Source organism: Phytophthora sojae, assembly GCF_000149755.1.
Source record: "Phytophthora sojae unplaced genomic scaffold PHYSOscaffold_12, whole genome shotgun sequence".
In the NCBI taxonomy this organism is placed as follows: domain Eukaryota; phylum Oomycota; class Peronosporomycetes; order Peronosporales; family Peronosporaceae; genus Phytophthora; species Phytophthora sojae.
Genome location: NW_009258126.1, coordinates 1245356 through 1268141, shown reverse-complemented (window position 1 = coordinate 1268141; position 22786 = coordinate 1245356). Strand labels below are relative to the sequence as shown.

The 22786-nt window shown below is 52.3% G+C and overlaps 9 protein-coding genes across 9 annotated transcripts; 5 read left to right on the top strand and 4 right to left on the bottom strand.

Moving 5' to 3' along the window:
* Window positions 1-547: 547 nt before the first annotated feature.
* On the top strand, window positions 548-796 carry PHYSODRAFT_529389 (hypothetical protein; the record flags this gene model as incomplete). The annotated part of the gene is made up of 1 exon (XM_009538822.1): window positions 548-796. A coding segment is annotated over one exon (249 nt), but the record flags the coding sequence as incomplete, so codon positions are not given.
* Window positions 797-3434: 2638 nt separating this feature from the next.
* PHYSODRAFT_529400 (hypothetical protein) lies at window positions 3435-3956 on the top strand (the record flags this gene model as incomplete). Its single annotated transcript, XM_009538821.1, has 1 exon — window positions 3435-3956. The coding sequence occupies one exon, from the start codon at window positions 3435-3437 to the stop codon at window positions 3954-3956; it is 522 nt and encodes a 173-aa protein (XP_009537116.1).
* Window positions 3957-5199: 1243 nt separating this feature from the next.
* PHYSODRAFT_528091 (hypothetical protein) lies at window positions 5200-5364 on the bottom strand (the record flags this gene model as incomplete). Its single annotated transcript, XM_009538820.1, has 1 exon — window positions 5200-5364. A coding segment is annotated over one exon (165 nt), but the record flags the coding sequence as incomplete, so codon positions are not given.
* Window positions 5365-6036: 672 nt separating this feature from the next.
* Window positions 6037-6348, top strand: PHYSODRAFT_364444 (hypothetical protein; the record flags this gene model as incomplete). Its single annotated transcript, XM_009538819.1, has 1 exon — window positions 6037-6348. A coding segment is annotated over one exon (312 nt), but the record flags the coding sequence as incomplete, so codon positions are not given.
* Window positions 6349-14442: 8094 nt separating this feature from the next.
* PHYSODRAFT_319344 (hypothetical protein) lies at window positions 14443-15486 on the top strand (the record flags this gene model as incomplete). Its single annotated transcript, XM_009538818.1, has 3 exons — window positions 14443-14598; window positions 14619-15115; window positions 15144-15486. 3 exons carry the CDS (start codon window positions 14443-14445, stop codon window positions 15484-15486), a joined length of 996 nt encoding a protein of 331 aa, XP_009537113.1.
* Window positions 15487-16659: 1173 nt separating this feature from the next.
* On the top strand, window positions 16660-17046 carry PHYSODRAFT_340622 (hypothetical protein; the record flags this gene model as incomplete). The annotated part of the gene is made up of 1 exon (XM_009538817.1): window positions 16660-17046. One exon carries the CDS (start codon window positions 16660-16662, stop codon window positions 17044-17046), a length of 387 nt encoding a protein of 128 aa, XP_009537112.1.
* Window positions 17047-18050: 1004 nt separating this feature from the next.
* Window positions 18051-19091, bottom strand: PHYSODRAFT_529020 (hypothetical protein; the record flags this gene model as incomplete). The annotated part of the gene is made up of 2 exons (XM_009538816.1): window positions 18051-18512; window positions 18579-19091. The coding sequence occupies 2 exons, from the start codon at window positions 19089-19091 to the stop codon at window positions 18051-18053; spliced, it is 975 nt and encodes a 324-aa protein (XP_009537111.1).
* A 1077-nt stretch (window positions 19092-20168) lies between these two features.
* On the bottom strand, window positions 20169-21209 carry PHYSODRAFT_528938 (hypothetical protein; the record flags this gene model as incomplete). Its single annotated transcript, XM_009538815.1, has 3 exons — window positions 20169-20584; window positions 20657-20751; window positions 20818-21209. The coding sequence occupies 3 exons, from the start codon at window positions 21207-21209 to the stop codon at window positions 20169-20171; spliced, it is 903 nt and encodes a 300-aa protein (XP_009537110.1).
* A 297-nt stretch (window positions 21210-21506) lies between these two features.
* PHYSODRAFT_527966 (hypothetical protein) lies at window positions 21507-22655 on the bottom strand (the record flags this gene model as incomplete). The annotated part of the gene is made up of 2 exons (XM_009538814.1): window positions 21507-22458; window positions 22561-22655. 2 exons carry the CDS (start codon window positions 22653-22655, stop codon window positions 21507-21509), a joined length of 1047 nt encoding a protein of 348 aa, XP_009537109.1.
* Window positions 22656-22786: the final 131 nt, after the last annotated feature.

The window sequence follows — 22786 nt, the reverse complement described above, 5'->3', positions numbered from 1 at the left end:
CTTGCCGTCGGAACCCAAAGTCTGAGCTGCAGCAGTGCGCGGCATTGGCTGTAGTTAGCCGTCTAAACCGCAAAAAAATCAATTAAAATTCAAAGTCTGAAGTGGAGAAGCGGCACCACACCAACAAAACGGGGGATCTGCTGCGGACTGCCTGCCGCGCGCACTGTACTGTACATGTGTTATTATAACACCTATACAGTATAACACTGTTATACTGTATAGGTGTACATGTACAGCTTTGTGCAGCCTACTTCGTACCAACGTGCAATCAAATCCGAAAGTCGTAAAATTCATATTGCAAATTTTCAGTTAGCAACTTCAATTACGCATTCAAAGATGGAATTACGGCAATCAAAGTTGGACCAGAGGTCCAAGATCTCCATGGCTACGTAAGCTGGCGTGCTGTGCTCGCGCCAAAAGCAAGGGCGCGTGGTTTGGCGCGCACTATAGCCGACGCCGACCGAGGGGGGCTCACTTCGCAATTCGCCTTCTTCTTCGCAGATGTCCCTCCAAGGCCGCGTTACTCGCCACACCGTCCTCGAGAAGCAGCGTCTTAAAAACCCGCATTAAGCGAGACTTGGCTCTGGATCACCACGCAATCTACGATCGCTCGCGTGAGCCAGACAGCAACGGTGAGATCCTCTCCATTTCGGAACGCCAGATGCACATCCTGGAGCGCGCCGCGACCGCTAACATGAACGTGATGACCCCAGCGCTGGAGGCCAGCATGGAGCTGCATTGTCGCGACTTCGTCACCAAGGCGGCGAACAACGAGGACATCGTGTACGGCATGTAACAGGGCTCGTCGGACCACTAGTAGTAGCCTACTGTACGAATTTGATTGCCGTAATTCCATCTTTGAATGCGTAATTGAAGTTGCTAACTAGAAACTTGCAATTTGAATTTTGCGACTTTCGGATTTGATTGCACGTTGGTACGAAGTAGGCCGCACAAAGGTGTAGACAGTATCTACTTTTCAGATCGCATTACCAGGCAGATGCTGCGGCTGCGAAGCAGGCGCAGGAGACGCCAATGGGTAATGATAAAAAGCCTGCTATAAACTAAAAACAAAACAACTACAGATACGGTCAAAAGACCCCTATTCTAGCCATTGCGGGGCCCTAGTGCGGTGGCTAGGTACGTAGGCCGGCTGCTTGGTTTAGTGGTAGAATGTGAAATTGCACAATAGCTGTAGTCCCATGGCGCCTATCAGCGAGACCGAGGTAGACACGGCCTGCGATGTCAACTACAACAGTCAGCCGAAACCACGTCTCGAATTCAGCGTCGTAGTGAACCTGATAGTGGCGAATTATGGCGAAAAACGCGCGACCATGTTAGTGTAGGGAACTTGTGGCTGTACTGAGCAATAGTTCGCGAGATAAAGGAAAAACAGGGGGACGTAGGTGCCGGTTGCTTTAGAATGCGAATGGCTGAAGCCAAGTGACTCGAGATCGGACTCAGTTACCAGCTCCAGTTACCGGGTCACCAGGAGAAAGACAGCCAGTGACAAAGGACCACGATACCGGCCTCAGTTTACTGGCTTCAGTTACCGAGGCGCGAATTAACCCGATTTGGGCTGCCTAGCAGCATAACCTATCGGCCACTGCTATCCCAGTATTAAATTACAATTTCCACATCCACATCTATCTGCATCTTTATAGGTGACCCAAAGCGAACGCTCCGGGGGAGTACATAGGTCGAATTAGTCAAAAGTTTACCTCTGAAACTGGTATTTACCAGCAATAATGGCTCGATCTCAGCGAAACATGTTCAAATCGCAAGTTAGTTTTGTATGCAAGCCCGACTTGGAGCCATTTCTGTCAATAAGGCTTCAGAAATCAATTGATGAACATTACAGTAGCAAGATACGTTGTTGGCAAGAATGAATAGGTGCTAAATAAACCGTTTGCTGACAGTCGACTAAGTCGAGTTCTTGAGCTACGTCAAAAAGATACTGCGGACGACCAGTGTCTCATTTTGGCCTGGAAACTTAACAAAGTTGCCACTGGGTCAGAGCAAAAACTTGGAATCCACTCACAAACTATTTAGCTGGGTCGGAGCAAAAGGAAAGTATCCAGAGAGTGCCTGGTGCGCAGCATGTGCGGCGCACCGAAGTCGCTTGCAATGCGGATTAGACAAGTCTGGACGAGCTATTCCAGTACCCGCGAAGCCTCAGTAGTCAATCGCCAGAGTTTCGCGAAATGAGCGGCATTTGCTCATCCAGCAGGTAGATAGATCGCTCTCTCTCTTTTTATTTTAATTTACGCAACTCATCGCTTCGTCTACATTCGAACCAGAGCTCGTTATGGGCCAGAATGCCACCTATAATAACATGCAGGTATCCAAATCTGCAGTGAAGACAATATTAACACCCTCCGTTCCATGTTTGGCGAGCATGTCTAATGTGAGACGATGTACTAAGCTATCAACATTTGAGGCGTACAGCTTACGTAGCTCGAGCTAGCAGACATGATAGCACGAGATATTGACAAGCGTTGCCCAGCTATAAAGTATGCTTCAGCGGATGCATACCGTAGTTTATTTGTGAAATCCTTAGCAATCTTTCACAAAAGTAGTACTAACTCCTAATCTTATCTTAGATTTTAGTGCTAAATTTAGCAAACAACCCCTGAGCTACAGAGTAATACATGTAGTCATTCGTAGCTTTAAATGTAATTGTTTAGGTTAAAAAGTACTATATTTAGGTTAGAAAGATACCCGGTTTCGGTAAGTTACAAAAAAATTCTGCCTGCCAAGCACAGGTCTTCGACCTGTGAATTTCAAATTTCCCATCCCTGACGAGACCTGACAAAGGACGACGTGATAACCCTCAACACGAGTCGACGAGCGCTGATCAGTACGCACGCTCTCGTGGAGGACAACAAGTCGAACAGAATCTCAGCTGCCGGTCTGGACGTGTTTAAGGGCTAATGGCCGTGGTCTTGCTGGTGTGGACTAGCTTGCCATCAGGGGTCGGAAAAAATAATACAAAACGAATTATTACGGTATCGTTACGGAAGAAATACGTCTACAATACAATTTTATATTTTATTGTCCGACCCCTGCTTGCCATCCATTTTCCAGCGTTCGTATTCATGCGTAGCTAGCCTTCATGTCGACGTTAACACACGCCGTCTGCGATGATTGAAAACAATGGCCTCTTCAACATACTTTCTCGCATTCAGATATGTAATTCAAAAAACGAAGGAGAGTCGTCCAACAACAGACTCTACTGATGACGACTCCCCCGTTTTTATCGTAAGGAATGAGAGGCATGTACGTCAACATGCTGGTAAGGGGTAGCAACAACCAAAGGGGCATCTCCTGACGGCCATAAGTAAGACCAGATACAAGGCTCTAATGCAAGACGGAGGGGAGTGCGTCAGCGCATTCTCGATTTTCCCTTCTCCCAGCAACAAGCTCAAGCAACAACGATGAAATTCTTTTCCCAGATCCTGGCAACGGTGGCTCTACTGGCAACCGGCACTATTGAGGGAGGTACTGCGGCGGACGACCATTTTTCCGGTAATTTTGGCACACTGTATGGCGAGCCGCACGGCAAACCTTTCGACGATTCAAGTTTTGCCAGGGCCGGGGAAATCGTGCAATCCGTCTCGATCCGCACCGGCGAGCGTGTGAACGGCGTTGGAATTGCCGTTGAGGTCCCGGGAGGAAAGCGGGCGTCTCAGTTCCGCGGCGGTGAGGGTCGCGAAACCCAAACGCTCATTATGAGACCCGGTGAGCGCGTTAAGTGCATCGAGGCCCACACGGGTAAACACCATGGTCGTACGCGCGTCAGGTACATCAAGATTACCTCCACGACGGGTAAAGAAATCAAATGTGGCACCATGGCGTCAGACAAGGCAGGAGCTATCGATGGCTTCCAACTTGGTGGCTTCCATGGGTCTTCGGACGTGGAGCTTGACCAAATGGGCGCGATCTGGGTCGTGAATTAGACGTGGATCACAAGCTCTTGCTCCGAGTACGTGCAGCTCACTGCCGACCATTGACGATGTACGCTAACGACTAAGTAGTGTGGCAAGTAGATGGAGCTAAGAAAATGACTGTTTCTCTGTCAAAATTTCCAACATATTTTAGCGGCGTCCAACTGCTCTAATGTGTGCTAAAAAACTCCTCGCCTCTGGGGTACAAAACAAAAACCGCCCGCGCTTTGCGTTTTTCTATGTGTTCAAACCTGTCAGATACCAGTGAGCAAACTATATGTGTGAGGAAGGAATTAAAGTTGTTTACCTGGTTATTTCTGGCTGCTACTGCACTTGGCTGGCTACTCATTGAATGTTGAAGAATGTTGTTGATTTTGATTTTGATTGGTTTGAATGAGATATAGATGAATATCATGTTTTATCGGACCATACTTATAGTTTGTATGGTAGATTCAGGCCAATCAGACGCGAGTGAGTTTTTTACCCAATCACTACGGTTACATAATCTAGGTTTTGACCAATAACATCATCTAGGGGTAGGTGAGTCATCTAAACCATTCGATCGGACGTATCAAGTACGATAAATTCGTAAAATATGTGTATGTCAATTCAAATACCAAGTATCACTTTCATATTTCTCTTTATCGGACCGCCGCCATGGGCTTGGAAGAACTACAGCCTGGCAATAATTACGTGCCAAGGCGACTGCAGTTGCAGCGTTCTCCAAGTTTCTTAAGGGTGAGGAAGTTGATGAGGAGTATGTAAGAAAATGTATTGAGACAGACGAGAGCGGTAAGAGTTTTGTGTGTGTCATGGATAAGTTTGGGATGTATCTTGCATATAGCGAGGGCAAGAAGGGTAAAGTGCTAGCTCGAAACACTGCAATGCAGTACTATCGCTAAGCTAAAATCTGGCTTCCTGACCAATTTCCTCAGCACAGAGCGTCGCTAGAATCTCGTCTGCTCAAAATGGGGAAAATCCTCGACAATTTTTGTCTGAAACGAGATGGCGGTGGTTTTGTCATCTTCCCAGACGCCGACTTCGCCACGTGCCCCTTGCTCGCCGTCGCTCTCGCTCTTGTTGTCCAAGCGGCGCCGTGTCCAGCTCTCATCGCCAACCTCCCCGACCAAGCGCTGCCGACGGCCGTCACGCTGTCTCCGGACGTGCCGCTTGTTGAGCTTCTCAAAGCACGACCGGAGGCCACCGGCCTAGTCGCTCCAGCCGCTCCACCCCCGACTGACACGACGCCGACAATCTACGCGCACGTCAACCGTGTCCTTGACCGCGTCGCACCCGCCGTTTGTGTTGGAGCTGCCCTCACGTCGCACTCCTTCAGACGCGGTGGTGCCCAGCACGCCAACGGCTGCAAAAAGATAACTGCGCGCTGGACCTTCGACCGTGGGGCGTGGAACCTGACTACGACAAACAAGGGGTTTAATCACATATTAAACACCAGCAGGGAGGACCACAAGATCGCCAAGGTACTCAGCGGATACAAACCCAAGACTGCTGTCCCGCTTCAAGACCTGTCCTGCTTCGGCAGCCAGACGCTCGAGTCGATTGTAGGTGTCCAGCGCATCCTGTTCGCCTCCTGCTACCAGCTCGAAACGGAGAGCTTCAACATCAGCAAGAAGGCCCTCGATGGCCTAACCGCGTGCGCCCTCCGACACTACCCGCTGCTGAAGGACTTGAATCCAGATAGCCCTGCCGTCAAGAGCATCGAGGTCTGCGTCGCTCATGCTAGCTGCTCGCTTGCGGATCTCCTCGCATGGTCCACGCATCTCGCCGAAGCTCCGGTTCCCTGTGTCCCAAGACAGCACCCGTACCGACACACCAGGACCAACACAAATCCAAGCCAAGCGAGCCAAGCTACGAGCAGAAAGTGACCGACCATCAAGCCGCTGACATTAAACACCTTATCGACAATCAGAAGCTGCAGGACGCTCGCATGGATAGGCTCGAGGCTAAGCTGAACGGGGATCCAGAACCTCCTGCACGAAAGAGAACCAAGGCAGACGAAGAAACAGATGAGGTAAGTGAGGCGCCAAAGAAGAAACAACGCAGAGGATCAGCAACGCACCTGCACGCGACTTGGTTCACGTGGTACGCTCAGGAGCCGCGCTGGCAGGCAGCGGCGCCGAAGCAGCTGCGCTCGAGGTCCAAGCTGCTTGTCGCCTTCATGAAGCTTTTCATCGAGGACGGCTTCGCCCTGGACACCGCGGCGGAAGATTATCGCGATCGCGTGCTGGAGCTCAGGAAGCGCGCCGAGGATGCCATCCTCACGTACCTGAAAACAAAGCACGGCATCAACTCTCGCGGCTCCAGCGCTGTCCTCAAGCATCTCCAGCGACTTCATAGCACCGGAACGCTCGATGCTATCATCCAGCGCCACCAACGGTTGCTCCAGACACCGGCAAGCCAAAACCCGGCCCCTGGTTGCACACAAGACGTGCTTGATGTTGCAGGTAAGTGGGCACAGTAGTTAGGCTCAAATACATACACCTCATTAACAAACCCCAGATGCGCTGGCCGGTACGGCGCACCCCTCGCTTCGAGCACCAAGTGCCCTCGCTTGAACCTTGCGCGTTGTCTGCTGACACCAGCGTGATCGCAGCTCCATCGTGCCTTCAACGCCTCCAACCCAGTAGAACACGATAACGATGGCCCAAGTTGAACAGGCATCCTCAGGGCCAAAGCCCTGCGCTCTTCCAGTTGAGCTACATCGTTGGGGGGGGGGGGCGGAGGCGCGTCTGGGTTGTGCACGGCTCTGTGGCTCTTGTGTCTGGGCAGCTAGAAGGAGGCAGGCCCGCGCGGTAGGGTCGAAAAAAGAGGGAGTGAGGGCTTAGCCACGAAAGCGGCAACTGATCAATTGAGATGAAGAGGTGGCACGCTCTTACTGGTAGATTCCTCCTCCGTGATCGGGAAACTGAAGGGTTTCCGTTTTATTTTCTTCGACGTCTTAAGCGAAGTGGAATCAAACCAATGTCTTATCATCTGGATTGGAATGTCCCTCGTGTGCCACGTACGTAGCTTCGTGGCCCGTAGACCACTGGGCCACCAGGGGGCCCTCCGCGCCAAACAAAAAATGCTAAGCCGCTGACTGGGAAAACCTTACCGCATATGGCCCGTTTTCGGGACACTGTCGATTTTAAGAATTTCAAATATTTTGTTAATGAACGCAAGGCATCGTACAGTACATTTCGTGATATTTGAAATGAAGGTGGTCCTGTGCTTTGGATCGCCCTACGGCGCAAGCTATCAAAGGTTGAACGCTTGCGCTGCGGCGTGTGCGAGGCATGCAAATCAGATCGTTAGACGATATCGTCTGATTGTGCATAATTCGAGCGATGTGATTGGCGGATGAAGTTGCGATGTGACGACAGCAAGAGGGTCAAGTTGCTTTTCAACGATCTCCTCACCTAGAAGCCATTTTTATCGGCTCATATCTAGTCACTATATAATATTTCAGCGGTAAATTGATGTGTAAAGTAAGATCACATTCTATTCTGTAAGGACATGCTTCTAGCTTCGATTTATGTTGGATAGATTCTATAAAAAGCTAGGGGTCAAATCAGCCAAATCTGAGCGAATCTAGTGAGCTGTTGGGCGGGTATCAGAGGTCGCAAACGCTGAAAACCGGTTGTCCGTATCTGGCCATGCTAACCTCGAGGCAGGGTTCGGCTGTCCGTGGATTTCATTCGGCCAGTCGTGGCTGGCCGACATTTTGGCTTCGGTTGGCCGTAAAACAGCTGAATTGTTTCGTGCCAAGCTATTTCTACATTTGACTGGTGATACGAATATTATTCATCGCTGGGGGACTCAATACCGCTTCCTTTAGCCACAATACTCACTGTCAACCTCAAGAGCAGTCTTTTTGGCTATAGCAATCGAAGCTAGAACCGCTTAAATTGATCTCGCAATGAATCTCGGTTATCCGCAGTGGTGTCTAGCCGGACAGCCGTGGCTATCCGTAATCACACCCGTGAGAGATTTCGGCTGGCCGCGGCTGGCCGCGGCCACGGCCAAAAACTATCCGTACGGCTACGGCTGGGCGTTTGGGGTCTCTGGCGTGTATTGGGCAACAGCATACGCACACACATTGGTATACGAAGGCAATAGCACTTATTGCAGTCTACCGATAGTCACTGAGATGTCTGAACAGCGAAATTGCGGCTTGAGCCGCGTTTAAAAGCGATAAAAATGCAAATCCCGAAAATCGGTAGGGTTTTCTCAGTCATACAGTGTTAAAAATGTTCGCCCGAACTCTGCTTTGGAGCTTGAGCTCATTCCAACCCTTTTGGTTTTGCTTCACAACGATACGATGTACCTGGAAAAAGCAATTGGTCGTCAACCGATCAACCGATCTCGCTACATGTACTCCATCAGCATTAATGTCTTAGACAAAGATATACATGTAAACTGCTAAATAAGATGAACTGAACGACTGTTTATCTTTTTTCATGACGAGCATTGAACGCCTACTTGCGCTTTTGCAGTGTCTTGCATGGCCTAGAACTTACTTGTGCGGCCCAGACACTTCGTTCAAAACCATTTTAAGCTGCTGCTGCTGCTGCAAATGCAGTGCAAACGGATAGCGGAAGCGGTTAAAAACCCCACGGCTAATGTACTCGAGGGGCTGCTTCTTACCCAAAAGCTTATCGATGTGAGCTTGAGCATACATCCAGGCACCCTGGTTTAGCGGCCCTACCTAAGCCTAGACAAAACTTCTTGGCATCTCGACTTGGCCAGCTTGTCAGTCGTAAATCGGAACGGCGTCAATTCTTTCAGACGAACCAATGCGATGATCTTGGGGTTCTTACTACGAGCGAGACGCTCCTTTGCGAGCTCATAGGGAATTTAACGAAGAAAAGTAGATCTTCTTTAGTACAGAACCAGTCTTGATGTAATATTTCCATGAAATATAAGTCCTCACCCTAATACAAATTCCCTCGTCAGAATCGTTCGGTTTGCCGGGGCTAATGAGAATCAGAAGACAGGCTTATATTCGGTAAAATCCGACACATGTATTTTGCTTTGCAAACGTTTTGTCGTTTTGACTTGGAGCTCTCCTCGATTTATAATAACTCGAGGTCGATTTAATAAAACGAGGTCAAAGAAAGGGACAGATCGATCTATTTAAGCCGGCCAACAACTCGAGCTACGACAAGCCAAATCAGGGCTCGAGGTCGATCTCCTGGCAGATTTGAGCTGAACGAGGGCAAATCGACCCTTTTGCGTTTTCAAAAGCGCAATTCGAGTCGATTTATAATAAATCGAGATCGTCCATGCTACCTCCTCGGGTTTTTGCCAGATGATGGCACTATTTGATAAATCTAGACAAATGATGTTGGCATTTGCCAAATGATGGCCATATCTAATAATTGATGGTACTCTTCGTTTTGCCCTCCAATCACTCTTCAATGGCACTTGATTCAACGCCTGAACATGCCCCTGCGTTATGACCGAGCTGGCCGCAGCCCCCACACATTGCTGTGTTGCTGTCACAGGACTTGGTGTTTCACCACTATTGGCAACCACTTCTTTTGATGTCGAACCTTGGCCACTGTTGGTCTTCAGCCAAATTCTTGATGTGCTCAGTTGCTGCTTGTCGAGATTCGAGGTTCATCGTAAGTCGGATCGTTTGCCCATCGGTACTGGTCAGGGTGCTTTGCGGCCATGTGGGTAGCGTGCTTGCTACGCCGTCCTTGCCACAGTGCTGAACTCTAAACGAGCAGCCCGGTATGAAGCTATGGACACCGTCGACCTCTGAATTAGATAGAGTGCCATCAAGTGCCATCAATTATTAGATAGTGCCATCATTTGGCAAATGCCACCATCATTTGTCTAGATTTATCTAATAGTGCCATCATCTGGCACAAACCCTACCCCCTCTGATTTGTGCCCTGATTTTTTCCTCGATCTAGGCCATAAAACGGGGCGACATTTTATCTGCAAAGCACAATATTATTTTTTTGATTAGTCACGGCTACTGCTGACTACGTAAAACTTGAGCAGGATACAAATCCATTGCATTGGATTGGCTGTTCTTCCTACTCAAAACTTGAGCAGGATACAAAGTCATAGCATTGGCTTCGCTGTGCTGGCGGGATAAATATTCAGTATGCAGTTGTTAGAATAGAATTCTTGAGTCCCAGACCCGAAGCTCTTCCAACGTGGTAACTTCCAATCAGCTTTTTTTGAACAAAGCTTAGCTGAAGCTCGAGCTCACTTCTATTCAGTCTGCAAGTTTCCTTCTTTACACCAAGTCTAACGAAGACTTTCAAGCATGTCTGTTGGTTTGTAGCTTGTGGATGAGGGGGCAAATTCCGAAGTGAGATTAAATGTTATCGTCTCTCAAACTACTCTCTAGTCTTCCCCTCCTGCTTTCCTTCTTGTTCTCCTTGTGCTCGTTGGTGCCTCTCATCAGACGGATTACTCCCGGGTTCCGCTTGACTTGATCTCAGTATACTTGGGTCTCCCTGACCAGCCATTGGTGTATCCAGAGCCCAGCTGCCGCCGGCTCTCCCGTCGCCGTCGGATCCTCCGAGTCATCGGCGGATGTGTCCACACGTTCTCCTCGTCCATGTGCATCTATTGGCGGCGCTCCCGAAGACTCATGAACACTTTCACTCGCCGCTAATGCTGCACGACCGTCCCGACGATTCCGCTTGCGCTGATCAGGTACTTGAGCCTCTTCGTCCCCAACGCCTTGGTAAGCATGTCCGCGAGCTGGTCCTCCATCGGCACGTAGTTGTCCTCGGGACACATTCTCGCGGATGAAGTGATGCTTGATGTCCACTTGCTTGGTTCTCGCGTTGTAGCCAGCGTTGCTTGCGAGAGCGATCGTGCCCTGGTTGTCCTCCCATACTTGGGTAGCTCCCACTTGCTCGTGACCGATGTCCTTCAGCATGGCGCGGGTCCACAGCACCTCCTGCGCGCACAGGCTCAGCGACATGTACTCGGCCTCCGCCGAGCTGAGCGCCACCGTGCGCTGGTACTTCGCCTTGAAGACCACCGGCGCCCCGCTAATCATCACCATGATGCCCGACACCGAGCGTCAGTCGTCGAGATTGCTGCCCCAGTCGGTGTCGGTGTACGCCGTCACCTTGACCTTCTTCGCGTTCCCATTGTAGGTGATGCCGATGGCTCGGGTGCTCTTCAGGTATCTGAGCACGCGGATGGCAGCCTTCCAGTGCTGCTACCCGGGATTCTCGAGGAAGCACGACAAATGGGGCACGATGTACGCCATATTAGGTCTGGTGCACGTTGTAATGTACAGCAAACAGCCAATGAGTGCTCGGTAGGGCTTCGTCTGCATTTCCTCACGTTCCTTCTGAGTCATCGGCGACTGAGGCTTCGACAACTTCATGCCCGACTCGCACGGGTTCACCACCACCGTAGCGTCCTGCTGGTTGAACCGCTTCACCACATCATCAACGTATCGAGTCTGCTTGATCATGAGAGTCTTCGCCGATGAGTCATGGTCGATCTCCATACCGAGAATGAACTTGGTCTCGCCCAACTCCTTCATCTTAAACGCATTCTTGAGCGCCACCTTGACTTCCTGGATTTCGCTGCTCGTCTTGGCTGCGATGATCATATCGTCCACGTACAGGCAGACGTACACGAACCTGCCCTTCTCGCCCTTGACGTATACGCACTGGTCACCGCCGCAGCTCCGAAATCCGATGCCCTCGAAGACTCGGTGGATGGTCTTATGCCAGGCATTTTCCGCCTGCTTCAGACCATAGAACACCTTCTGCAGCCGACACATCATGTTCTTTGCGTTGATGATTCCATAGGGCACCTCCATGTAGACGCGCTCCACCAGGCCGCTGTTGAGAAAGGCGGTGTCCGCATCCAGCTGCTCGGTGATGTATGCCTCGGCCACCACAACTCGTCAACACCACTCGGATCGAGTTCACGTTGGCCACGGGCGAGTACGTCTCAAAGAAGTCCACGCCGTACTTTGGCTTAAACCCTTTCGCCACCAGGCGGACCTTATACCTGATGACTCGGCCGTGCTCGTCGCGTTTCTTTGCGAACACCCAGCGACAACCGATCGGTCGAGCACTCGGTGTCCGACGGACCAGCGTCCATGACCCGTTGTCCGCGTGTGCCTTGAGCGCCGCATTCATTGCCTTCACCCACTCCGACGACTCGTCGCTCGGCATGGCCTGCTGATACGTGGTGGGTGCGTCGTCGGCATCGCCAACGTCTGCGGCATAAACCAACACGGCCTCAGCCAATAGGCTGTCTTCGTCCACCCTTGGTCGCTTCGGAGACGGCGGCCAGAAGTGATCATCGTTCTCCGAGTCATCGGGGCCATCTTCTTTCGACTCCTCGCCGTTTGCTAAACCATCTCCAAGTAGTAATACCGGTTCTCGGGCGCGCCGGGTCCGTTACGGCTCGGGGTGGAAGACCATGTCATCATTCAATACCGGTCTCGCGAGTCGTCGGTACGTTGTCAGCTCCTGCATGGATGGCTCCGACGTCTCTATCTCATGCATCTCCGTGTCCTCGACGGTCTCTTCCACCGATTCCAAGGGCTCGTCGGCGGCAGTTCGTTGTATCTCCTCGGGCAGTGCCGCATCCTCGACATCTTCCGTCAACTCAATGATCGGCGAGTTCTCGCTGGGCGCCATGTCGTAGATGCCGTTCACCTCGCGCTCGTCCAGCTTCACCGACTTGGACACCTTTACCAAGTCGTACACTCGGTAGCCTTTTGAGTCGTCGGCATACCCAAGAAACATACATTTGAAGCTTTTCGGCTCCAACTTGGTGCGTCGCGACTTGTCGACATGAGCGTAACCCATCGACCCGAAGACTTGAAGATGATCCAGCCGAGGCTTCGACTTGAACGTCAACTCGTACGGAGTCTTGGCCGGGTGCATGCTGTTCGTCGATCGGTTGATCAGGTAGACAGCAGTGCTGACAGCCTCTGCCTACCATATCGAAGCCACGCACTTGTAGTGCAGCATGCTTCGAGCCTTCTCCATGATCGTGCGGTTCATCCGCTCCGCCACGCCATTCTGCTGGGGGCTATACGGGACCGTCTTCTGATGCATAATCCCGTTCACTCAGCGGATCTCAGTCATCGGCATGTTCACGAACTCAGTGCCATTGTCCGAGCGCAGGCACTTAATGCGCTGTCCCCACTGGTTCTCGCACAGCTTCATGAACGACTTGAACTTGGTCACGACCTCGCTCTTCTTGGTCAGGAAGTACACCACGACGTGTCGCGAGTAGTCGTCGACAAAGCTGAGCACATACCTCGCTCCGCCCTTGGACTTCGTCTTCATAGGATCCATCACGTCCGTATGAACCAGTTCCAGCGGTCGAGTCGTCGCCGACGTCGACCGCTTCGGCGGTGTCTCCATTTGCCTTTTCCGGGCAGTCCGCTTCATGTGGCCCACTTGGTCACAGTTGAAGCACTTGCCCTTGAAGCCACCGACTTTTCGTCCGCCGTTGCGCTTGCGGCCGAATGCCTTGCCGCCCTTGCCGAGCTTCCCGTTCTGGCCCCTACCTCCGAACGAGGTAGCCTTCAACGCGCGCTCCGTGGTCTCCTTCTTCTCCTGCCGCTCGTACTCCTTGAGCAGCTTCTCCTTCACCTCGATGAGGGTCACGTCCTTCGAGTTCTCGACGATGGATGCGATCAACTCGTACTCCGCCGGCAAGCTGCTCAGCAGGATGACGAGTTGTCGGGAGTCATCGAGGGGCTCTCCAAGCGTCTGAAGGCCCACGATGAGCTCGTCGAACTTGTCCAGGTGCTTCGCCATCGTCGCACCGTCCTCCATCTTGAACCCGTGGAGCCGACGAGTCATCGTGACACGATTATGCATCTTCGTCCGGTTGTAGAACTCGTGTAGAGTATTCCAGGCTTGGATAGCCGACGTCGCCGACCGAATCTTCGTGTGGTGTTCCACAGCCACGCCTTGAGCGATCAGACCGAGCGCCTTCATGTCGTTGAGCATCCAGGCCTCCGTCATCTCCGTCGGGTCCTTCACCACTTGGACGTGCGCCAGCAGCCCCTTCTTCGCCAGCTTCATACGCATCGCGAACTCCCAGTGGAGGTAATTGTCGCTTCCCAGGATGACTTTGGCCTTCTTGCTGGACGTCGTCATATCAGTCGTCGGGGGGGCTTGAGCTTGTTGCGGCTGTAAACCTGTTGGTTTGTAGCTTGTGGATGAGGGGGCAAATTCCGAAGTGAGATTAAATGTTATCGTCTCTCAAACTACTCTCTAGTCTTCCCCTCCTGCTTTCCTTCTTGTTCTCCTTGTGCTCGTTGGTGCCTCTCATCAGACGGATTACTCCCGGGTTCCGCTTGACTTGATCTCAGTATACTTGGGTCTCCCTGACCAGCCATTGGTGTATCCAGAGCCCGGCTGCCGCCAGCTCTCCCGTCGCCGTCGGATCCTCCGAGTCATCGGCGGATGTGTCCACACGTTCTCCTCGTCCATGTGCATCTATTGGCGGCGCTCCCGAAGACTCATGAACAATGTCGCTCATCGATGTCAATCTTCACGTCCTCGTCGGAAACGCGACCAACCCCGCGCTCTCACTTCTGTCCTACGATTCGTCCTTCGCGGATGTAATTGGCAACAACACTACCGCCCAGTTGATCGCCAATTTAGACTGGCCGCCTTCCACGAGGGTGGCGTCTACAACAAGAAGCACAACACCCTTTACGTCTCGTCCAACTACGCTTCTCTCGCGGACAACATCAACATCACGGCTTTCTCGCTCAACGACTACTCCGTCATCAGTACTCAATTCGCGGGCCTCACGATGGCCAACGGTGGTTCTTCGTACTACCCGCCAGGTGCCGACGAGCATGCCACTCCACCTCAGCAGGTTTGGTGTGATCAGGGCGACCTCGAGTCCTACGCCCAGCTCCTCGCCGTGGACGTTAACACGAACACGTCTGAGCCGCTGATCATTGGCTACAACGGGCGCAACCTTACCAGCGTGAACGATGTGCGGCAGTACCCCGTGACGGGTGACCTGTGGTTCACGGACCCCGAGTACGGCCATATCCAGAACTTCCGCACGGAGCCTCAGCTCCCCCGCCAAGTCTACCGCTTTGAACCGTCGACGGGTGTTATCCAAGTCGTCGTGGACGGCTTCCACGAGCCGAACGGTCTCGAGTTCTCACCGGACTACAAGACGCTGTACGTGTCCGATACGGGTGCCCGAGAGTCGGACCGGCCCGGCCACCATTTATGCGTTCGACATCATTGACAACAAACGTCTCGGAGGAAAGCGCGTTGCCGACAGCGGAACTCCCGACGGAATTCACACGGACACCGACGGCAACGTTTGGGTTGGTTGTGGCGACGGTGTTCACGTGTGGAACCCCGAGGGAACTCTGCTTGGCAAGATCTTCATTGGAGAGGCGTCGAGCAACTTTGCATTCGCCCCGGGCAAGATTTTAGTATTCGCCGACTACAGACTTTGGGTCGTCGACGGTATCAACGCGCTTGGGCGGGAGGTTTGCAAGGACTTTGGTATCGACAGCGATTCGAGGTGCCTCAAACACTAAGCGGGAGAAAGTCTCAATGGCGGTGATTCTGTCCACAATGTGTTCCTATCAAATAGGGTCTACACCATTTCCGGGTCGTTCTGCACAAATGCTCGATTCAATACGATCACGTAGAAAAAAGGGCAGTATACACGTCCGACTCCGACCAGAACAGTACACGGATTCAAAACAATCACTTTCATTTTCTAAATGAACATGTGCCATTTTTCTGGTACGTTGTGGGAAAGACTGATCAACAATTGACACTGCGTCGTATTTATGTTCTCAAATCAATACTGAGATCAGCCAGAATTTTCTCGAAAAGGACAATTGTTGATCTGCTTCCCTCTGTGGTATCACAGAAAGGGCAGCTGATCGTTTTGAAAATGGCTGTGGTCATTTTGAATCGAGAATTTGATCAGAAGTCGGCCAAGTATACGCCATAAGTATACGCACCCTTTTTCTACGTGATCGTTTTGAATCGAGCATTTGTGCAGAACGACCCGGAAATGGTACCTAGGTATGTATGATCATTTTTAGTGAACTCCATACATAAAGTCGATGGATTGTGCTTTCGGTGTCCTGGCTAGCCAAAGAAATACATAGAAAACGCGTTTGAATACAAATATCAAGTCAGTCACTATAAAAGGGCAGTGCACACCAACCTCACCACATGAGTCACGGTCGGTGGTCCCTAAGTAAACATTGAGAGATCGGACCCCCATTGGGGGCGGTCCTTGGGATGCGGAGAGGGATTCGGACCTCCATTTCACAGTTTCCATCCAACGGCGCAGTCATGTAGCTGTACTCGGTGCTGCTTCTCGTTATGGTGGTTTGTATTGCTACTGTACCGACCGGTGCAAAGGCAACTTTGGGCGCGTCCACCTGGTTTGCTAATAACTCGAGCGATGCCCGAGGTAGAATGCTCTTGAGATATGAAAGTGGGGACGACGAAGAAGAGCGAACACCCGACACCTCGCTAAGCTGAAGACCGCGTTCTCGGCATTCGCTCATAGAAGCGAGGTCTCCCTCGAGGTAAGAGGCTGGCTGAAGAAGAAGCAGACACCAGACGACGTGTTCAGGCTGCTCAAGCTGGACGACAAAATGGAGACGCTTTTGGAGAACCCGAGCCTGCAGTTGTAGGCTGCCTTCCTGGGCGAGTACAACAAGAAGCACCGGGGAAACGAGGTAAATATGTTGGGAACGTTCACGAAAGCCTACGGTGATGAGGAGGTGGCGAAGATGCTCGTGACAGCCAAGCTGAACCCGACTACCAAGCAGCTCGCGAATAAGCTGCAGAATGAGCAGATAGTGGGCTGGATGCAGAACGGCGTCTCCCCAGACTACCTGTTCAAGTGGTTTAGGCTGGATGAAGGGACGATTGAGGGGCTTCTGGCGAACCCGGCGTTGGGCGTTTGGTACCACTTCTTCACCAACCTGAACCAGTTCCACGCGGATAGAGATGTGCGGATGATCACACAATTGGTGGACAATTATGGCGACATCCCGTTGGCAAAGGAACAAGCATGGTGTCGCGGCCAAGTTGCAGCTAACTCAGTTTCAAAAGTGGATGGTACTTGATGAGAGGACGACGCGATATCGAAAATTTTCATGACGGATAAAGTGGGTTGGAGCCACAAGGACATCGTTTGAGATTACAAAACATTTTTACGAGAACGCTAACAAAGCGGACGATTCCCTGCGAAGAAAAACACTTGGTGAGATTTTAGATTTTAAGTGATGAAGTATAATTCATGGCTTGATCATTTTATTTTTCCTGAATCGATTTCAATCAAGCAAGGGTTTAATTATTAGCTATAGAAACAAAGTTACCCCTGCGTGCCACGGCTCGACTTGCGTTTCGGAAGTGTTTCCCTTGCAACGAGTGTATGCCGACGCTGAGCAACTTATCGACGAATTCATCGATTACTTTCCTGGGCATAAAGCATTCAACGCTGCGTGGGGTCGGGGGTGCTTCAGTGCGCTCTCGCATTGCCACAGCTAATCAAACTAGCTTGAAATCGCTATCCGCGAGTTCCACGCCCGTGCAGCCATTTTACTACTTCCAAGTGTTCAGTTATTGCAGCAGAAACTATCGGATGGAGATCGTCACTACGTGCTCCTCGCACCCAGCAGGCAGATAGCCACCACTGGCAACAAAACTCAAACCTCCATGGTCCCGGCGATCCTAACATTTTGTTACCATCCATATCAAAACGCGGAGATATCTGCCTCGTGAAGCAGATTTTAGTGCCTCCTTCAATGTCCGCCCAAGAAGATAATTTCTAAAATCTCCAACACTTCCAGCCAAAAAAAAAAGCCGCAGCCAAGATGTCGGTATGTTGATATTTGCATGAAGCCCCTGACGACTTCGAGATGCTGCAGCATCCATGAGCCATGGACCATGACATCGGGATTATACCCCTGCTGCTGTGTAGCGCGCGCGAAAAGCACAGGCGTCATGTCGTTAGCAACTCAGAAGCGTTTAAGGTCTTTTCTTTATTTTGCATTCAAGTTATCGTATTCTTCTTGCATTTTAATAAATATTACATTGCACATTTCATGTGAGCGTGACCATGCACCATTCAGCTGCGAGCGAACGAGAGTGTGGTGATGGCACGAATGGGCTCGTTCAAGTTTGAATTGAGCGCGATACTCGCCACAGTCGGGGGGCAGTAACTTGTGATAAGCAGCACTAGCAGCGGCACTGCGATAAAAATTGTGAGTGCTAGGCCAAGACCAACAAATGTAAACTTCCACTTCGGGGTCGGTAAGTCGCGTCTATCGTCCGACAAAATTGCGCGCGGCTGTGGGGGCTGCGTCCCGTGTATCGGTCGATTGTTGGAGTCGAAGAACGCACTCAGGTTCTCATTGTCGTCCGAGTCGAAGAATTCATCCGGATCCATGACAAGATAGTTGACGGATTCTCGAGAATTGATCGCTGTTGGCAGTCCTTGGTTGCGTCTGCTCCTCCATTTCTCCGCAGAGTTAAGAGGCGTCCACCTTGTGAGATCAAACCACACCAAAATCACTGCCGCGATGACTCCCTGCGTGACTAGAACAGCCACCAGCACGTGGGTGATGATCCTGCTCTCCTCACTACGCGGTACCACAATCTCTTCATCTCTCGAGTCCCAGCCGAACTCGTATCGTCGACGATAACTCCGCACAGTCACCACATCCAGCGAAAATAATGCCACGGACAGCAAACAAGCCACGTAGACGACGCAAAACCGCAGCAAACGCTTGAACACCAGCTTCATCCGCGATAGGAAGGGGATTCCATGCGTGAAGCAGTCGAGGCACCCGTTCGGCGCTGTGTCGTTGCAACACGACGATCGATTGATAGTCGCGTCGAAGCCCGAGAGAACCACAACTAAAACGCTGATAACGACAAAGTCCTGGACAATACCGAGTAGAACTCCATAAACTCGAACTGCAGTCGCGTCTTCATCAGGTGACGCCGACGACTTGACCAGATCGCTGAGGTTGCTCAACCGGTAGGCTGTGAAGAAGATGAGTTCTGCGAGGTAGACGAAGATCCAGCTTACCCACGCGTGCCTGTTGATCTGTGTGTTGATAGTGATGTTGGCGCTCTGCAGCGCCCTCAGCAGGCCGGACCTCATGCTCGGCGGACAAGTGCGAGTATGAGCTGCGCCGTGGGGGTGTTGAGCAGGATATTTGGGCTTGCTCACATGCCCTGCGTGCCAAGAGAGATACTGAAGGGAATCAGTCGCAAGCAGAAAGGCAAGCGCGCGAACTTGCGGTCCGCCACGAGGCCCCAGGCCCACGACAGTCCAGCGCAAAAGGACCGATCTCACCAGAGACGGTAAATGTCGAGCAGCTCTGAACTCAAGTGTGCACAAGTTGAAGTTGTCTGCACCGTATTCCGCAAAAGTCTTTTTACTGAGGTAGTTTAGATTTGATAGAGGCGAACACTTTTGACTGATACCAAGGCCTCTTCGTCGACCCAGAGCTGCGGAGGCTCGACACTTGTGGGCCTCAATTTGCCGGAAAAAGCAATTGTCTACCGGACACCGTGAAACCTCAGAGCAGCAGAGAAATGCGTGCTTACACCGTGGGGCAATGAGTCATTCAAGAAATCGGTGGGCTATCATGACGTTGGCAAGCGTCCTGCCTTGCAACGTACACGCTCAGTGGGTTGCAACGCCCTATTATCATCATTACTAGCGTGATTTGGCCCATGGATCACGATGGTGCTTGGTCTCCTTCCTACAGAGTTTTGTAGCTCAGGAGTCGTGGTACCAACAGATAAATGAAAGTCGACCAGAGCCACGTTTGAAGGCCGCCAGCACCGTTCGAAGGAAGGGAGGGAAGCGGCACCGGTATGATCCGTATCGAGCTGAATTCGTGCCTGTTCTAGACCTGCGCTAAGTTGAATGGAGGCGCGGCGGATACTGTGTATCTTGTCAGTCCGACCTCGTGACTCACCTCACCTCAAGTTCACTGAAGTGCACGTAATCCCGTGGGTGCACCCCAAGTGTTGAGGACGGCAAGGGACCATTAATGATCCTTGAGTTGCTTTGATGTTCTCACTGAACCAAGTTGCAGTCACTAATCACGAGTTCAGTTAGAACCCACGAGTAGCATTACCATCGAGGCTGACGACCGCAAAACGACGGACGCGATTCAATTTCTGCTTTACAGCGTTTAGCCAGCAGCAGCTGTCGTTAGACTCGCACCTAGCGAATGGAGACGTACGTAGGGATCTTGGAGCGGATGATAGCGAGTGCCTCCTTGCCACCGTTACTCTCTAGAACTGCGAGCGTATCTTCTACGTCGGCTCGTAGTTGCTTGGTGAGCAGTTTGCGGTGGATCTGCTGCGTGAGTTTGGGCAGGTAAATGTTCATCTCCCCCTCGACCAGATCGGACAGCATGCGCGTTGCCTCCAGCGCCATGAGGAACGTATCGTCGTCCTTGGCCATCAGCGCCCCACGCAACGGCACGATCACCTGGGCAAGAATGGGGAGCGTCTTGTCACGGGCATCTTCTAGCCGCATCAATTCGCGGAAAGTAGTGCGAGCGAGGAACACAAATGGGTGCTTGGTCTCCAAGAACCCCTCGACACAGGTGATCAGCAGCGGGTCGAAGGATAGACCTGTAGCAGCCAGTACGCCGAGATGAAGTTAATATTAATTGCATGGAGCAATGTTGCATCAAGTCAACGCACTGTTTGGGTCTTTGGTCCACTGCAGCGCGTTGCGGATACTTCCGTGGTTAATCCGGCACGGAATGGACCCCGAGTCGTAGGCGCTGGAGAAGTTGCTGTAATAGAAGCAACCGTTTTAGTACCAAGCCAGCCTCGTCAACATTGATCGCTCGTGTACGTACGTCTTGTGCTTCTTTTTGCCGGACGTGAAGACCGAGGCCTGCTTGTGTTTGTGCAGCATAGCGGATGGCAACGGATGAGCAGCGACCGTCTTTTTGGTAGGCTGGGTGGTCGCTGGGGTCTCCGGAGTCGCCCGTGTCGGCGATTTGGCAGACGTCGGCGTCTTCGTGCGCTTGGAAGGTTCAGTCTTCTTTTGGTTGGGCCAGGCAGTGAGTGGGGTGGATGACCTGGATTTCTCTCGGGAAGTCGTCGTACGCGGTTGACTTGATCGACTTCCGCTCCTACTGCTGTTGCGACTACCAGTGCTCTCATTGTTACCGGCTGCTTCATTCTTGTCGATTTTGGAGTTGTTACCACGGTCAGCCTCCGACTTCGCTGCCACGATCGGTGCCATTTTACCACCGTAGGTTGGCCTGGTGAGCTACGCCGTTGAAGGTCTATCGAAAGATGAAGGAGAAGAGAGCACGCCTGTGATCCCATTGACTCCTCCCTCGCCTATTCATAGCGGACACACACGGAGAACTAGTTCCTCAGCGCGCTCGATCTCATCTCCCAGCTCTCGACGCGCACCAACCCTTACTTCAACAGCAGAAACAAGCCGTTATTTTCATATTCACACATATAAGCTTCGCAACAGGGTCTGTGACGCAGGCGTCCCATTCAAACTCCCACATATCATACTGTAGCCGCGTCACAGGTTCCACGATCGGTAGTAGTAGAACTCCTCGTCCGCTGTGTCGTAGTAGTTGATCCAGCCGCTGCCGTCGGGCTCCGAGTTGGCGAAGTGCTCCTTGAGGATCAACTTGACGTTCTTGCCGCGCTCTCGCTGCGTGATCCTCAGGCGGAAGTTGACTTCGTTGCAGTTGGTGGGCACCGAGACCACGAGCTCGTCCCTGTCCACGTAGAACTGCCCTCGGTAGACGCCCTTGCGCTCGTTGCGGATGTGCGACTCCACCTCGTGCGGCGGCTTGAACAGCATGCCGTACAGCACGGTGCCGTCCCGCTGGAAGGAGAAGTAGCGGTAGTAGATACACTTGAGGATCGTGCCGGGCACGATGTCCGTCCACATGCTGAGCTCGGGCTTCTTGTAGTACGACACTTTCAGCCAGTAGAAGCCGTTGTAGCGCACGCGCGGGCGGTCGTGGAACATGGCGAACCAGGTCGGGAAGCGCCGCAGCCCGAACTTGTTGCGCGCGGCAGCGGCGGCTGCTCTGGGGTTCTGCACGGGGAAGATGCGGCGGCACAGCGCCTCGAACAGCACCTCGGAGCGCGCCACCTGCAGCAGCCGCTTGCACGTGCAGACGCAGGCGCCGATGGTGTCTTCGTCCAGCCACTTGAGGATGTCGATGAGCAGGATGTCGGCGAAGTTGAGCAGCTTGTGGTCCTCATTGGGGTCCTCCTCCTCTTCCCCCTCCTCCTCTTCTGCTTCTGCGGCATCTTCCGGGGCCTTCAGCGCCACTTCCAGAGCGCTGGAGACGCGCACAAAGGGTTCATCGTCTTCGTCGTCGTCCGCGCTGTCGTCCTCCTCCGTTTGACGCACAGATGGTGTGCTTTCGAGCCGCATCCGACTCAACTGGACGCGCGCGGCCTCCTGACGTCGCTGCTGGTCCTCCGACTGCAGGATTTCGGCCATAAAGTCGGGCCTACGAGAGAGAGAGAGAGAGAGAGAGAGAGAGAGAGAGAGAGAGATCAGAGGTGTTGTTAGTACGAGCTGGAGATTGCCAGGCGACAGGGCGAGAGCTTACTCGAGGGACTCTTGCAGCGCCGCCTGCAGCGCCTCCTCGTCCGCGTCGCGGTGGGCCGAGCCCTTGACGGCGGCTTCCTCTCGGTGCGGCGCCATCACTGAAGCAGTCGCGACGATTGCGTTCTGAGTCGGCGGCCGCTCGAGGAGCTCAAGACGCGATGCAACATTCGCAGACGCTTCCGTGTGGTTTTACGCGATCCTATTGGTTCGTATCTCTTTTAACCAAT